Source organism: Colobus angolensis, unplaced genomic scaffold (genome assembly GCF_000951035.1).
Source record: "Colobus angolensis palliatus isolate OR3802 unplaced genomic scaffold, Cang.pa_1.0 Scaffold183, whole genome shotgun sequence".
Lineage (NCBI taxonomy): Eukaryota > Metazoa > Chordata > Mammalia > Primates > Cercopithecidae > Colobus > Colobus angolensis.
In genome coordinates, this window is record NW_012114966.1 from 1,201,474 (window position 1) to 1,216,875 (window position 15,402).

A 15,402-nucleotide genomic window follows, 5' to 3' on the forward strand; every position below is an offset into this window, starting at 1 on the left:
CAACCCCTCCCCAGCCGTGCGTGCTGCGCAAGCACGTAGCCTGCCTCTGCGGAACTGGGCGTTGCTGTCCCGCCTCCAGCCACACCCAGGCCACGCCCCCGGGGGAGCTCCGCCCCTCGCCTGGCTCCGCTCTCCCGGGAGCTGGGGCTTTGAGCGTCCCGGGTTGGGCGGGGAACTGGTAGCATCGCTCCTAGGATGCGAGGGCCATTTCTCTCCTGCCGGGGGTTAGATCCTCCGGAAACTGAACCATCCCATCCAGCCGCTTGCCCCAAACCGGGCGCAGGCCGTGGTCTCTAGAAAGCTCGGAAGATCCCGCCACTCCGTCCCTCAAAGGTGCGGAAAGCCGGCTTCCCCCAGCCCTCGGGGAAGATTCCTGACTCTCCGCTTGGTCGGGGCATCTGAGGGCAGGAGCTGCGCCAGGCGTACCGGATAGACCAGTGGACAACACCCACGCCGGACCTCCTGTCCCCTACCCGGACCTAGACTCGGCTCCACACATTGCCCCGGGGGGGCCAGGCGCAGTCACGCGCGCGCAGAGCTCACGCTCTCCGCCCCGCACACCTGCGCTCCGCCTCCTGGTCCTGGGCCCGCGACGAGCGAAGGCATTTGGGAAGCCAGGACAGCTGCGGAGGCGATCTCCCTGACCCAGGGCCGGAGTTGCCCGGAGCCTGCCTCCGCTCTCAGTCAGCCCGCATCCTTCTCTGTCCTTCCCTCCCCCCGCCTGCCACGGCGCGGGTGTCCGCAGCCACAGCCCGGGGCCGGTGAGGCGGCGAAGGGGGAGGGGAGGAATCAAGGGATGAGCGCCGGAAGGGCGTCGGGGGCCCCGAGCCGCACTAGGACGCCCCTGGAGCCGGAACCTGAGCAGAAGCCGGAACCAGAACCAAATCACCGGTACCGGGTGGGCCAGGTGGTCAGGGGGGGAGAAACCAAAACGGGAGAGGGGTGCGGGAGTACTGAGAGGAGGGGGCTGCAAAGGCCTGGCTCAGGCCGGCGCGGAGGAGGTGCGGGCGCTGACTCAGGCACGATTTCTGCTCCCGCCGCCTAAGAATTCCGTCCCATCTCGTGCTGCAGTGTCCTTGGGAGGGACGGAAGCGCGAACAAGCTGGAAACCCCTCGGGCTCGGGGTGTCGGGGAAGCGGGACCAGGGTCGTGGTAGAGAGCTTGCGTAGCCGCTGACCTCTTGCCTTGGGCCGTATTGACGAAACAGCACCCCTAGCCCGGACAGCTCCCTGGTTGGGTAGGGGGTGGAGCCGGACCTTAACCGGACGTCTTAGACGTGCTTGTTTCAAATCCTGAGGACTGCATTCCTACCCCTACCCCATTCCCAGCTGCAGCCCCCTAAACCCAGGAGGCGCCCTGGCCCGCGCTCGCCCCCCAGGGCCTCATGTCGGAACCACAGCCTGACCTGGAACCGCCCCAACATGGGCTGTATATGCTCTTCCTGCTTGTGCTGGTCTTCTTCCTCATGGGCCTGGTAGGTTTCATGATCTGCCACGTGCTCAAGAAGAAGGGCTACCGCTGCCGCACGTCGAGGGGCTCCGAGCCTGACGATGCCCAGCTTCAGCCCCGTGAGTGGAGCCTGGAACCCTGGCTCAGTAACCTTTCACCCTTCTCCCCACACCTCTGCCCCTCACCTCTGCCTACCTGACCAACAGACCCAGGCTAAATCCTCATCAAGCCTGCTCAGGAAGCTTAGTGATGCACTCTTGAGTTAGCAAGTGGGGTGACACCACTCTGAAAGCAAAACTAGGGAAGGCAGCATGGGCAGCAAGGGTCCTCTCGATGGTAGTCTTGGGCTTGCATTGGTGTCCCCATCTTTTCTGGTCCCTGAAATGCTGAGGTCCAGCATGATAGCAAGTAGGTAAAAGGGTATGTCCTAAGCACTAAATGATGGGAGCCACCAGGTAATGATCCCCCAAAGCTGACTCATTCCTGCTTCCTTGCCAATCTCTTTCATCCTTCAGCTGAGGACGATGACATGAATGAGGACACAGTAGAGAGGATTGTTCGCTGCATCATCCAAAATGAAGGTGGGTCTAGCATAGCCCCTTGCTCCCTCCTTCTCCAATCTTCTCTTGCCCTGACCTCCACCTTCACTGACTCCCTCTTTTCCTTCTTCCCTCAGCCAATGCTGAGGCCTTGAAGGAGATGCTGGGGGACAGTGAAGGAGAAGGGACAGTGCAGCTGTCCAGGTGAGCTGGAAACAAGGGCCAGCATGACTTAGCTTGCCTTGGAGAGTATCCTCTCTTCCAGCAGAATCCTCTCCCAGTCTCCTTGCATGTATGGGGTTGGGAGAAGGGCAAAGCTGGCTAACTTATAGGAAGAAAGAAGTTTTGTAGAAATCTCGATTCCTTCAAAACATCTCTCTCATCTAGATGTCATCAAACCTAACATTTACCTCTAGTGCCACTCCTTTGGGTTAAGCAATGTTCCTTTTAGCAAACAGCCCTGGGAGGAAGAACATGTGGTCACTAACATTTTAATATTGAATTTATTAGATAAAGACAAGAAAAAATGTTGGGACTTGGGGAAATTGGGGCTTCTGGGGTTTTAAGGAGCATGCTGAAAGAACTAAGAAACAAAACATGAAGGGAAATGGAAATGTTACCCTTGCTCCCCTCCTCCCTGCTGTCCAGTGTGGATGCCACCTCCAGCCTGCAGGACGGAGCCCCCTCCCATCATCACACAGTGCACCTGGGCTCTGCAGCCCCTTGCATCCATTGCAGCCGCAGCAAGAGGCCTCCACTTGTCCGTCAGGGACGCTCCAAGGAAGGAAAAAGCCGCCCCCGGACAGGGGAGACCACTGTGTTCTCTGTGGGCAGGTGGGGCAGGTGCTCCATGGAAAGTGAGGTTGAGGTAGGGGGCCCAATGATCAGGCACCTGATCCCAAAAGTGGGCCTTGGCTCTTTCCTCCTGGACTGGGAGCTCCAGCGGAAGTCACGCTACACAATGTGCCCCACAATCTGAGAAGGCCTCCCCTACCTTAGGCCAGAGGGAAGTAGCCACTAAACTCAGGATGTCCCTGGTCAGAGGGGAGGGCCAAGCAGCCTCTGAGTTGTGGTCCTAAACCCCAGTGTTCCCTCCCCTCCCAGGTTCCGGGTGACACACATTGAGAAGCGCTATGGACTGCATGAACACCGTGATGGCTCCCCCACGGACAGGAGCTGGGGCTCTGGTGGGGGACAGGATCCAGGGGGTGGTCAGGGGTCTGGGGGAGGACAGCCCAAGGCAGGGATGCCTGCCATGGAGAGGCTGCCCCCTGAGAGACCACAGCCCCAGGTCCTAGCCAGCCCCCCAGTACAGAATGGAGGACTCAGGGACAGCAGCCTAGCCCCTTGTGCACTTGAAGGGAACCCCAGAGCTTCTGCAGAGCCAACACTGAGGGACGGAGGGAGGGGCCCAAGCCCAGGGCTGCCCACTCAAGAGGCAAATGGGCAGCAAAGCAAACCGGACACTTCCGATCACCAGGTAGGAAAACACAGCCAGGACTGTACTGGGCTGGGCTCTTATTGCTCTCTATTCTGGGGGGCACTGATATGACCTACTCCTGTTCTCTCGTTGACCCCTCCCCTTTCTCTCAGGTGTGTCTACCACGGGGAGCAGGGGGTATGTGAGGTGAGTCTGCCTGAGCCCTAAATGAGGTAATCTCATCTTCCCATCACCTACTTAAACTACTTAAGCCTTTCAGCTCCCTGAACCCCCAGAGTATAAACTGCAGGCTTACCCTTTGCTATAAACCCCTTGGTTTGGTGGTGGAGGTAGGGAAGGTCCTGCAGCCCCAGGGGAAAAGCTGGATACAGCTTGAATAGGAAGCAACACTGTTACTCTTCCTCTTCTCCAAGTCTCCTTCTTCATTGTGCTGATGGACTACCAGCTGGCAGGGCCAGGGTGTGGGTGGGCGTGAAGGCCCTCCCCTCCACTGGACAGCACTGCCCCCCAGCTGAGGGACCAGCTCTACTTCCACCTGGAGTTACACGGTCTCAGGCTGGGGGCCTCAGGAGAGGTCATGGCCCCTCAGTCTCTTCTCCTTCCCCTGCCTGCAACAGGCTGCCTGACCCGCCTTCCCCAACACCTCGCTCCCTATGATAGAGCGTGGCAACTGGGAGCAGGCCCCTGCCCCTGGTGGGCCCCTAAAGCAATAGCACCATAGGCCCCCTGCCCTCTTAGCACAAGAGGCCCAGGCCCTGGTCTGGCCTTCGTGCCCTTTATTCATTGTCAATAAATCCGCTCAGACCATTACAGCTGCTTCGCATCCTGGCTCCAGCGCCTTCTGATTCCCAAGGCCTGTTCCTCTCCCCAGCCTAACCCCAGTGACCCTGGCATCCAGAGTGGGGTGGGTCACGGAGCCAGGGTGGGGAAAGAGGTGGGCCAGAACCACTAGAGACTTTGATGGATGGTTTCCAGCCCCAGAGATTTCAGGCATTTCACCACCCTAGATAGGGTGATGGCAGAAGAGAAAGGAGTAGTTCCAGTCCTAGAGATGATAGGACAATGGGAAAAAAAGGAGTGGGCTCCAGTCCCAGAAATGGGAAGGGGCAAGTTTCTACCCTTGGAGGTGAGGGTGGAAATAAGGGAGATTCCAGGTTTTGGCTGTGTTGCTCTGGATCATTGAGGGTGTGGTCTGACAGCTTGAAGATAGGGACAGCAGCATCACCGGGGGTCAAGGATTCCCTGGCCTTCAGGTGAGGGGATCTGGGTGGCCAGGATCTGGGGCTTTAGCCGGCGGGGGAGGTGGTGGACGCATCTGTAGGGAACACACAGTTAGTGCTCCAGAGTCCTCCCTTAAGGGTATACCTGTCTATTCCCTCAGCCCTGCAGACAAAACAGGACTGGTTGGAATAACCCCTCTACATACAATCTCCTCCAAGGCAAGGGCCCTTACCGGCCTGAGTCGAGGTACCATCATGTCCAGGAGCCCAGGGAAGTCCAGGGCTTTGTCTGGAAATAAGAACCACAAGTCAGTCTTCAGACTTTGTTTTGTTCAATGCTGTATCTCCAGCACTTAGGACAGTGGCATTCTATAAATATTTGCTAAATTAATGGTCACCATCCTAGACCATAAAATCCATCACTCTATCCACTGTCCTCAACATTTATTGGGCAACTGCTGTATAATCAGCTCTGCTCCAAGTATAAAACAAAGGGAGATAGGATACATAGTGCTCCCACCCCCAATGGCTGTCAAGAAACCAATAATGGAACCTCCACAAACAAAATAAATGACTAAGTGCTAAGTCATGCAAAGTGAACTTGGGGTGGTGGCGATGGTGGTAACTCCAGGGAGGGAGACTCCTTGTGGACAAGGTGGAAGTACCAGAAGGTTTTAGAAAAGGCAGGCATTCCACAGCCATGAAAAAGAATGAAATCATGTCCTCTGTAGCAACATGAATGGAGTTGGATGCCATTATCCTAAGTGAACTAACTCAGAAACAGAAAACCAAATATTGCATGTTCTCACTTATAAGTGGGAGCTAAACAACGGGTACACATGGACATAGAGATGGAAATAACAGACTCCCAGGACTCCCAAGGGGGCAAAGGTAGGAATCGAGGCAGGGGTGAGGGTTGAAAAATTACCTATCAGGTACAGTGTTCACTATTTGAGTAACAGGTACACTAGAAGCCTAATCTCCACTAGTATGCAGTATATCCATATGACAAACAAGCACGTGTACCTCCTGAATCTAAAATAAATAATAATAAAATAAAACTGCTATAGACATTTAAAAAAAGAAAAAAAAGTGGGCATCAGAAAAAATTATACAAAGCTAGGTATCTGGACACTAGGAGCAAAAGGTGCATATTGGGAGGACACCATGAGAGAAGTTAGCTAATTTTTAAAATAGTGACTGAATACTTACTGTGTGCCAGGCACAATGCTGTGTAGTCCACAGGCATCTTTTTTAACTCTCATCACAATTCAATGTGCTAGTACCTTTTCCTTACCTCATAAAGAACATAAACTGAGGCCCAGACAGGTTCAGAATCCCACCTCGGGTCACACACTTGGAAATGACAGAGTGGGATCTAAACCAGTCAGCCTGGCTCCAGAGCCCAGGCAAGTGCTCTCTACCAAGCTGCAACAGACCTTATTGCAAGATGCCTGACGGCATGGAGAGGACCAGAACGTGACCTGGGAGTCCAAGCTTCCTCCTTCCTCCTATCTGTTAGCCTCCCAGGGCTCCCAATTCCTTCCACTCACCCCCAGGCAGGACAGGTGCAGGGGGCCCATCCAACACAGAGGTAGGTGCAGGTGGGGAGAAGCTGGGAGGAGAAGGGGACGGCAGCATCTGGAGGTGGGGTGGGCACAGAGTTATTCCTGGCACGTGGGGAGGTTTTACCAGCTTTTCCTCTCATCCCATCTTCAGTTCCTTCCTCATCACTTCCCAACACAGGAAGTGGCCAAATGCTTGCATTAAGATGGGGGGGTGTAGCTGACAGATATTCAACAGACAATATGTATTGAACGCTTATGTATACTATGTCTCAAGTGTTCTACTAGCACTTCACATGTACTAATTCATTCAGTCCTCACCACTACCCCATGAGGTAGGCATTTTTATTAATATGACTCCTATGTTATAGTGAGACCTAGGTTAAGCCAGGTCCAAAATCACGGAGCCAGTTATTGGCAGAGTGCTGGCTAGAACCCAATTCTCCTGATGCCCACTCCTATTCTCTTTCTGCTGTATGTATATACATTATAACAATAGGTATCTTACATTGAAACACCTGCATTCCACTGCACTAAAGGCTTTGCCTCAGCCAGGCATGGTGGCTTGCACCTGTAATCCCAGCACATTGGGAGGCCAAGGCAGGCGGATGACCTGAGGTCAGGAGTTCAAGACCAGCCTGACCAAAATGGAGAAACCCCGTATCCACTAAAAATAGGAAATTAGCTGGGCGTGGCGGCACGCGCCTGTAATCCCATCTACTCGAGGGGCTGATACAGGAGAATTGCTTGAACCCGGAAGGTGGAGTTTGCGGTGAGCCGAGATCGCCCCATTGCACTCCAGCCTGGGCAATGAGTGAAACTCCATCTCAAAAAAAAGGGGGCGAGGGGCTTTGCCTCGATTATCTCTAATTATGACAGCGAGCCTGCTAAAGTAGGTATTATCCCCATTTTACATGTGAAGAAACAAGCTCAGAGAGATTAAATCATTGTCCAAGTTATACAATAGAAATTTGAACTCAGATCTATCCAGCACTAAAGTAGGATCCCCAAACTCCTATGAAGGCTGCCTTGGTTTCCCTTTCCCCTGCCCACCCATAGGAGATGGGGAAGCCCAGGCCACTACAGGAGGTAAACCTGGGGAGCAGAAGGGGCATTAAAATGAACATGAGGCTTTACTGGGGTGGAAGGGTCAACCCAGAGGTGCCTGGGGAGTTCAGGGAGAAGGTAAGCCTCACCTGTTCAGGTTCAGAGAGTTCAGGTGGCCCTGGGGGACCAAGCAGCTCTTCCACCAGCAGTGAGGGGAAGACCCCAACACGGCTCCCAAATTCTCCCCTCCAGAAGCCGTCATCTACTCCATCTTGGGCCCGGGGCAGCAGACGGATGAGCGCCCCCTCAGGGAAGCTCAGCTCCTCTGCACTCTGTCCAGTGTAGCTGTACAGGGCCCGTGCCAGGAATGCTACAGAGGCCCAGGAGAGACGGTGAGAGGGAGGTGGGTGGCAGTGCCCCAGGACCGTGACACCCCAGGGCTACAACCCCTAACAATTCTTCACCATACCCAGGGTCCCCTAACCCCAAATTTCCCTTTCTTACCTGTGGGCTCTGCCCCAGAGGGATTGTCACTGTCTTGGCCGCTCTCTGGGAGGGAGAGGTCTGGGAAGTTGAGATACCGCTCAGGGACAAAGCCTACCTCACCGTGTTGGTTCCGAGCCTGCTCACCCAGCAATGTGAACAGATATTAGATTTACCTCAGCAGTCCATGACCCTGGCTCTCCTCTACTCAGGCTTCTAGCTTTGCCTAGAAGGGTCCATGGGGGCCACAGAGAAGTCCCTCCTACTGCCCCCAACCCAAGGTCAGAGCCCAGGGTCCCATACCCACCTTGACCCATTCATCAGCATCTCCCTCCTCTATGACCTCCAGCCACTCACCCTCCGTGATTGTCAGCTCATCCTCACGCCCTGCCTGGGTCACACACGAAAGATTCAGGACTTGGCTGTCCCTGACCCTTGCCCATCAAAGGTCCCCACCCCCATTCATACCTGATAGCGAAATACCACATGTGCAGGGCAGGGGAGGGACCTAGTGGCCAGGGCTTGGGGGGCAGGCTCCTCAAAGAGCTCTCCTGCCTCCTCACATTCCTCAAAGTCAGAAAGCTCAGCATCCTCAGCCTAGAGGGGCAAAGAACAGACCTCATATGGGCCCCGCTCTCAAGCACTGGTTCTATCTCCCACTCTTCCATCTTTCCTGTAAAGGACACCATGGATCCCCCTCCAAGGTAGCTGCACCCATCCACTCACCATGTATACAACCACAGTCCCCACAGAGTAGAATAATAACAACAGTAATAGCAGAGTTACAGCAATTGAGTGCATACTATGTGCCAAGCACAATGCAAAGTATCCTGTATATATTGTCTCATTTAATCTTCATAATGACCCAGTGCTAATAGTTTTGCACTACTATTAACCTCACTTTATTTATGAGGAAACTGGAGTTCAGAAAATTAAGTCACTCTTCGAGATTGCACAGCTCATAAGTGGAGTGGCTGGTACTCAAAGCCCTTACAGACTGCCCCAGAACTCTACTTCTTAATCATTCTATTATGCTCATAATAAAAATTTACTGAGGATTCTATGCCAGAAATTATGTAAAGAATGATATATGAATGATTTCACTTAAACCTCACAATAACCCTTTGAGTTAGGCACAACTGTGATTCCAGTTTTATAGGGTTTGCCTTCCACTGGAGTTTTTCCCTTCTAAGTAAGGATGGGTAGTGTCGGGGGAGGAGCTCACGGTTGGAGAGAGGTCCCTCTGGGACAGCCGAGCCTCACTGAGACGTCGCTCCTGCTCCACCTCATCCTGGGCCTGGGTCATGGCTGGCTTCAGCCAGCGCTGCACATCTAGGCCAGCCCCCTGCAGCAGAGCCAGCCGGGCAGCCCCCTTCACCTGGCTCACCTGGCATGGGGAGGAAGGAAGTTAGTGCAACCTGGCTGATGGCAGTGTCTACTCTCTGCTTCTCCCTTCCCTCCTTCCCACCATCAGAAAGAGTAGAGGGAGTGGGGCTTGCCTGAGAAGGTGGGATCTCTAACCTCAGGGGTGTGCCTCACCTGTGCCCGGCGGATGCTCTCTCGCACTTCCTGTAACCTCTGTTCTATGCCTGGAGCCTCCCGTTCTGAAGCCTGCTGCCGCCTCTGCTCCAGTCGCTGCAGTACCTGGTTGGGAAGGCAGAGAACAGGGGTGGGTGCAAATACTGTGGGGCATGACTTACTACAAGACTGGTACTTTGCTAGTTGCATCACATACATTATGTCATTTAATCTTCCCTATGAGGTGGGCACTATTATTGGCCCTACTTCAGTGATGAGGAAATTGAAGTCCAGAGAGGTTAAGTCACTCCCTTACCCAGGGTTACAGAACTAGGAAGCAACAGAAGAGAATTTGAACCTATGTTAGTCTAGCTCCAAAAACTGTGTTCTTAACTATTGTGCCACACTGTTACCTTACAATACCTTTCCCTCCCCTCTGTAGCTCCATGACACCCTCAATGGCTCCAAGATCCCCTCTCTCAGCTCTTCTTGCTGAGACAAGAAGGTGCACATGACACCTGTGCCCCCCACCTCACCCGATGCCCATGGTTCTGAATCTTGTAGTCACGGGCAGCTCGGCTGGTCAAGCGCTGAACCTCTTTCTCCAGGCCACTCTCGCCAGCCATGCTTTCTGCTCCCCACTCCAGGGCACACACCTGAATGGGTCAGGGGGTGCTGTGAGGAGGACCTGAGGCTGCTCCTTCTCTCCAGTTCCCTCCTTTTTCCACTCTGTCTTGACCTCCAAGGACAAGGACAAAGAGGAAGGGGCACATGCCTATGGCCATGGATACAGGTAATGTGGACACAGAGATACAGAGCTTCAGAAATGGGATCCAGGTCGAGGGACAGAGGTAGAATGAAGAAGATGGTGCAGTCAAGTGACTGAAAGGTGGCCTGAGGTGTATTTTTTTTGTGTGTGTGTGTCCTGGTGGGAGGGAGATGAGCTGGAATTCTGAAACCCCCTCTCCATGGTGTAACACTCACTAAGTTAACATAAAGACAAGGATAATGGAGAAGGAGGCCTAAATCATAGTCCCCTTTATATGTGGCCTGGTTCCAACAAGCAGGAAGGTCTCACCTGATCAGTCCCTGCTGGCTGAAACTGCTGAGGTGGGGTGGGGGAAAATACACCAGGCTCCTTAAGAAACAGCTTCAGATCTTGCTCCCAGCTTACCTAGGGGTTGGGAAAAGTCAAAGTCACTCATTCACTGGCTCACTCTCCAACCCTGTCCCTAGCACTTCTTGGAAGAAAAAGGACAATGTGTGAAGGAAAGAGGGCTGCATTGGGAGGGAAGGGTAAAAAGGATCCCTAGGGAAGCTCTTAGAGGCCACAGCCCTCACCTGGGAGGTTGTCTGCTCCCCATGGTGGGCATGCTCCAGGACGACCTCTGAGGCTTCCAGCTCAGTGCGGCTGAGGGAGGTCAGGGGGTCCCTCAAGTGTTCTGACAGCTCACTGACAAGGGCCTAGAAAGAACGCCAAGATACTAACACCACCCTTCCCCCAGATCTCTACTGTAAAATAGGCTCGTTCCAGATTTGACAGGTGATGGTCATGAGATATAGGAAGGAGAAAAGAAGACATTCTTCATGAGAAAGGCCCTTATGTGTGCAGAGCACTTAGAAGTTTAAAACATACTTTAACATCCATTCTCTCCTTTGAGCCCCACTAGTGTTATAAGATAGGCAGAGAAAGGGTTATCCCTGATGAGGAATCTGGGGTTCAGAAGGGTTACATGTACTGTACAATGCCATGCAGCCAGCTAGGAGCAGAACCAGAGCCCATGTATGTATCATCTACCCACTGTAAGCAGACAAGATCCCCGGCACTGCCCAGTGTCGTGGGGATCAAGAAGCAAGGGGGAGGTCCTCCTTTTCCCTCCCTGCTGAGGGACAGGGGTGTTTGGGTTAAGACTGGCCTTGAGCAGAGCTGGCAGTTCCTCCTGGTAGTAATGGTCGAGGTGGGCATTGGTAGCCACCAAGGTAAGCAGGTACTCATTGCGGGCGGCTTGCAGCTGCTGGGAGTACTGGGCTGACTGGGCGGACAGCTAGGAGAGTAAACTGATGTCAATAGGAAGCCCTAGACCCCTTGAGTCCTTCCAAGACCAATTGAGAAGCCAGATCCAGAATGGATTCTCACATTATTGAGTGCTTACTATGTGCCTGGCACTACACTAAAAATGTTGCATACTCACAACTCCTGCTCAAAATCCTCTAGTGCCTTCTGCATGCATTTAAAATAAAATCCACTGTTCCTTACCACGGTCCACCAGGTTCAATATGAACTGATCCCCACAACCTCTCTGACGTCTTTTCAAGTGCTTGTTCCCTTGCTCACAGTACTCCAGCCATACTGGCCTTCTCTCAGTTCCTCGAGCCTACAAAGTTATTCCCACCTCAGAGCTTTTGCACTCATCATTTCTTCTCTCTGGAATGTTCTTCCCCTAGATCTTTGCAAGGCCAGCTCCTTCTTGACAATTAGGCCACCTATTCAGAGAGGCCTCCCTCTAAATTCTACTCCCTTGTTATTCTTTATCATAGTACCTTGTTTTATTTTCATCTTAATCTAAGTATTTATTTGCTGTCTGTCTCTCTTAACCACACTGTGAGGGCAGGAACTCCATTGGTAGTGTTCTCCACTTATCCATAGTGTCTAGAACAGTGCCTAGTACATACAGATCCTCAATAAATGCAAATTAAAGGACTGAAAAAGAAGGGTATTCTTTCCATTTTATAGAAGAAAATAAGGCTCAGAGAGATCAAGTAAATTAACCAAGGTCACCCACTCAGGAAGTAGGAGAGCCTGGATTCAACCCAGTCTTTCATACTTATGCACCTAGGTTCCAAACCACTAGACTACTCTGCCCTCCTCTTCCCTGCCCCACACTCATGCCCTCATCCGTCGAACCTTGGTGCTCAGTTTCTGGAGACTGGTCCGAGAGTGGAAGATCCCATGGTCACTTCGGTTTAGCCTGTGCAGGTGAGGGAAAGGAGTCAGACCCACCCCAAGTGAGAGAATATGAGATCAGAGTCAGGCCCTGCTTTGGTGACTTGGCTCCACCCCTACACAGCCCCACCTCCCTGTTCCCCCACCTTGGGCTTCCTCACTCTCCCTGACCCCACCTGGCCTGGACATCAGCTGCCTTCTCCTGTGCCAAGGCCCACACACGTTCCCGCTGCCCATACAGCTTCCGACTTCGGCTCAGCTCCCGGACAGACTGCAGCACCTCTGCCTGCGCCCTCTGGAGGTTCTCTGTTCCCTGTTGGGATGCATACACAAAGTCCTGACCTAGACCACCTTTGGTCCCAAGCCAGCTCTTCCTTCACCCCATCCTCTGAGCCATACCTTCCTAAGCACCTGCTCCTTGGCGCTCCGCCCTGTACCCCCTGCTAGGTCACGGTATCGGTCGGACGCCTGGACCCGGGTTTGGCCCCCAGCCACGGTGGCATCCAGCAGGCAGCGCCAGGCACCAAACACTGTCCTGCCCCTCCCCAGAGAAGGTCTGTGTTGAGGAGGAGAGCACTCCACAGCTTCACGAGACCACCCCCGCCCCCTGACCAACACCATGGGAGACAGAGTGCTTTCCCATCCTCCCTTGTCTGTAAGCCCATCAATCGATCAGCCCATTAGCTCAGCCACAAGCCTCACTCCTGCCCTCCACCCCACCCACAGTGTCCTTGCTGGATCAGCTCCTCTGCTGCTGCTGTGTCAGCTCTACCTACAGCTCATGTGCCCTCCCCACTTGCGAGGCCTTCATCTCCACAGGCTCCTGGGGCTGAGCTCCCCATCACTTTTTGGTCCCTGTGGCCCACCCCCTCCATAGGGCCCACCTGCTGTCCATCTCGCCGCTCCGGTGCCCTTCCCTCTTCAGGAACGGGCCAGCCAGTTTCTGGAGTGCCTGGTGGAAAAGCCATCACAGAACCAAGTTCCCTTTCAAAGACCCACCCCAACTAGGAGAATATGAGATCAGAGTATAATCATACCATCTTTTGGGTACATTACGTGCCACTTGCTTTGCTAAATGCCTTATAGTCATTAATTTGTATAATCCTTACAACAACCCTACATGAAGGTAAGGTATTATTTTTATTCCCATTTTACAGAGAAAGAAACTGAGGTCAAGAAAGGTTAACTAACTAGTCCAAGGCCACATGGCTATAATCACACAACAGGGATCTGACACCAGTCTGCTTGACTCTAGGCATCTGCTCTTGACCACAATAGGGATAGATATGGACAGACATTACTGGTGATGTAAAGGAGACTGGAACAAGAGGTAAGGTACAGAGAAAAGTCCCATACCTGCCCATACTCCCGTTCAATGGCTGCCCTCTGCTTGCTGTAGGATCTGCGGAGATTGCAGGTGGGGGGTGAGGTGGGGGATAAGGTTATGTTTGGGCATGTTCTCCCATCCTCAGTCCTCTACTCTGGGCAGGAAGAAGCGGGGGACAGCCAGGTTCCTAGAGCAAGTGTTCCTAGAACAGCCAGGTTCCCAGAGGGAATGGGACTGATGGGAGTCCTTGAGATCACCTCGTGCAGCCGCAACACAGGAAACCCTCACCTTACTGCCCTGGGCCCCAGCAGGATCCTCCCCAACCCAGAGGTTCATCTGTGGGCTTAGAGGTGAAGATTGATGGGGGCCTGGGTACGACGTCTGCCAGCCTTCCAACAGGTCTGGAAGAGGGAGAGGGATTCTGCTCTAAGGTTGATTGTGGGGTTGGGGGCAGTGGTGTGGAGTCAAGGGCTTTGAGGGAGAGTTCCTGTGTTTATGTGGGGGGGGAAGCTGAGGGGGTTAGGTTGGGGAGCATTCCTATCCAGTATCTGGAGAGGCCAGGCCTAGAGTGAGGGCTGTGGATGGGTCGGCTGGGGAGCTCTTGGCCCCTGTTCCTCCACCCCGGCAGATGTATGTTGGGGAGAAGTGGCGCACAACGACGAAGGTGAGTGTAAATGAAGAGGGTTAGGGGGCTACCTGATGTCCTCCAGCAGATCCGCCTCCCTCTGCTGCCGGGTCTGAAGGATGCTCAGCTGTTCCAGGAAGCGAAGCTTCACCTCCTGGGCCGGCTTCACCTGCCGGGGCAAGGAGAGGATGAAGACCCCGGGCGCAAGGACCTAAAAAACACTCCGCGCAGGGAGCAGTGAGGGGGCGGGGCCAGGGAGGGGCTGAGCTCTTTCCTCGTTACTTCTGGTTTGGGGTCTGATCCCTTCCGACTTCCCGTCTCCCACCCCAAGTCGGGTGCCCCCTTAGCTCCGTCCGTTCCCCCAGCCCGCCAGGAGTCCCCATTCAGGAGCAAGCTCACTTTTCGGGGCGGTGGCTGCATCTCCGCTCCAGCAAGGCGGCCAGCGACTGGACTCCGGAACTCGAGGAAGCCCCGCCCACTGTGGAGCTCCGCCCCAGGCCAGGCCAGGCCCCGCCCTCTGCCCGCCCACGACTTGTCCGGCGACGGCGCGGGCGCGGAAGCGAGAGGGGGCTGCAGAGAAAATAAACCTGTTGCTGCTGCGAATACCCCGGAAGGGTCCAGGCGGCGGGGCGGACGCAGCGTCCGCTGGACGGTGGGGAGAACCCCAGGCATCTGAGTCAAGACGCCTGAGTTCTATTTGTAGTGTATCCACTGATTCAGCCTGTAATTATTGATAATTATTCATTTGCATATGTAGATCACCAGTCCCCGAGCTAATGATGAGGAATTCAATGTGTGACCAGGGAAACTGAGTCACTGGGCACCTGAGCAAAGATGCATCTGACGAAGAGAGGGCTGGTCCCAGACCTTTTCCTAATTCCCGCTTAACTGGAAAAGCCAGCGTGAGCAGGGTGAGAAAGATGCCTGGATCCAGGAAGGAACCAGGCCCAAAGGGAAAAAGTCTGGGCCCAACTGAAAACTAAACGATACCAGTGAGTCGGCGAGAGCTGGGGGATGCGCAGGAAGCCCCTGCCATCTTTAGGATCTTCCGGCCCTAGCACTGCTTTCTGAGGAGCCTCTCCCCCATTCCTCATCCTCCTCACCTAAGCTCCTTTGGCTCAGGCACCTGTCTCAGTAAGTCTGACATGGTTCAAAACTCCGGATTCACACTCCAACTCCCCACTGACACCTCCGCTAGTGTATCTAATAGGAACCTCAACATTTTTTTTTTTTTTTTTTTTTTT

The 15,402-nt window shown here is 53.9% G+C and overlaps 2 protein-coding genes across 3 annotated transcripts; one reads left to right on the forward strand and one right to left on the reverse strand.

The window, feature by feature from the left end:
- Nucleotides 1–57: 57 nt before the first annotated feature.
- RELL2 (RELT-like 2) lies at nt 58–4,252 on the forward strand. Of its 2 annotated transcripts, none has more exons than XM_011939714.1 (8): nt 58–907; nt 1,329–1,568; nt 1,965–2,030; nt 2,126–2,192; nt 2,637–2,822; nt 3,093–3,468; nt 3,582–3,615; nt 3,843–4,252. In XM_011939714.1, exons 2-7 carry the CDS (start codon nt 1,385–1,387, stop codon nt 3,612–3,614), a joined length of 912 nt encoding a protein of 303 aa, XP_011795104.1. In that variant the 5' UTR covers nt 58–907; nt 1,329–1,384; the 3' UTR covers nt 3,615; nt 3,843–4,252. The 2 variants fall into 2 exon arrangements, with proteins under 2 accessions (XP_011795104.1, XP_011795103.1); XM_011939713.1 differs by having other exon boundaries at nt 58–891.
- On the reverse strand, nt 2,473–14,623 carry FCHSD1 (FCH and double SH3 domains 1). Its single transcript, XM_011939712.1, has 20 exons — nt 14,558–14,623; nt 14,230–14,327; nt 13,563–13,608; nt 13,091–13,158; nt 12,606–12,747; nt 12,383–12,519; nt 12,168–12,231; nt 11,179–11,307; nt 10,604–10,726; nt 10,341–10,436; nt 9,799–9,918; nt 9,284–9,388; nt 8,970–9,131; nt 8,213–8,341; nt 8,052–8,135; nt 7,766–7,883; nt 7,411–7,631; nt 6,203–6,290; nt 4,883–4,938; nt 2,473–4,744 (listed from the first exon to the last, which is right to left on the reverse strand). The coding sequence occupies exons 1-20, from the start codon at nt 14,576–14,578 to the stop codon at nt 4,679–4,681; spliced, it is 2,073 nt and encodes a 690-aa protein (XP_011795102.1). The 5' UTR covers nt 14,579–14,623; the 3' UTR covers nt 2,473–4,678.
- Nucleotides 14,624–15,402: the final 779 nt, after the last annotated feature.

Excerpts from the sequence above, each read along its gene's own strand:
- RELL2 (XM_011939714.1), top strand. The coding sequence starts at position 1,385 with ATGTCGGAACCACAGCCTGACCTGGAACCGCCCCAACATGGGCTGTAT. Across the intron at positions 2,031-2,125 it reads CTGCATCATCCAAAATGAAG|CCAATGCTGAGGCCTTGAAG; the intron begins GTGGGTCTAGCA and ends TTCTTCCCTCAG. Across the intron at positions 3,469-3,581 it reads CGGACACTTCCGATCACCAG|GTGTGTCTACCACGGGGAGC; the intron begins GTAGGAAAACAC and ends CCTTTCTCTCAG.
- FCHSD1 (XM_011939712.1), bottom strand. The coding sequence starts at position 14,578 with ATGCAGCCACCGCCCCGAAAA. Across the intron at positions 9,919-10,340 it reads AGCCAGCAGGGACTGATCAG|GTGTGTGCCCTGGAGTGGGG; the intron begins GTGAGACCTTCC and ends TGACCCATTCAG. Across the intron at positions 7,884-8,051 it reads ATGCTGATGAATGGGTCAAG|GCTCGGAACCAACACGGTGA; the intron begins GTGGGTATGGGA and ends CTGGGTGAGCAG.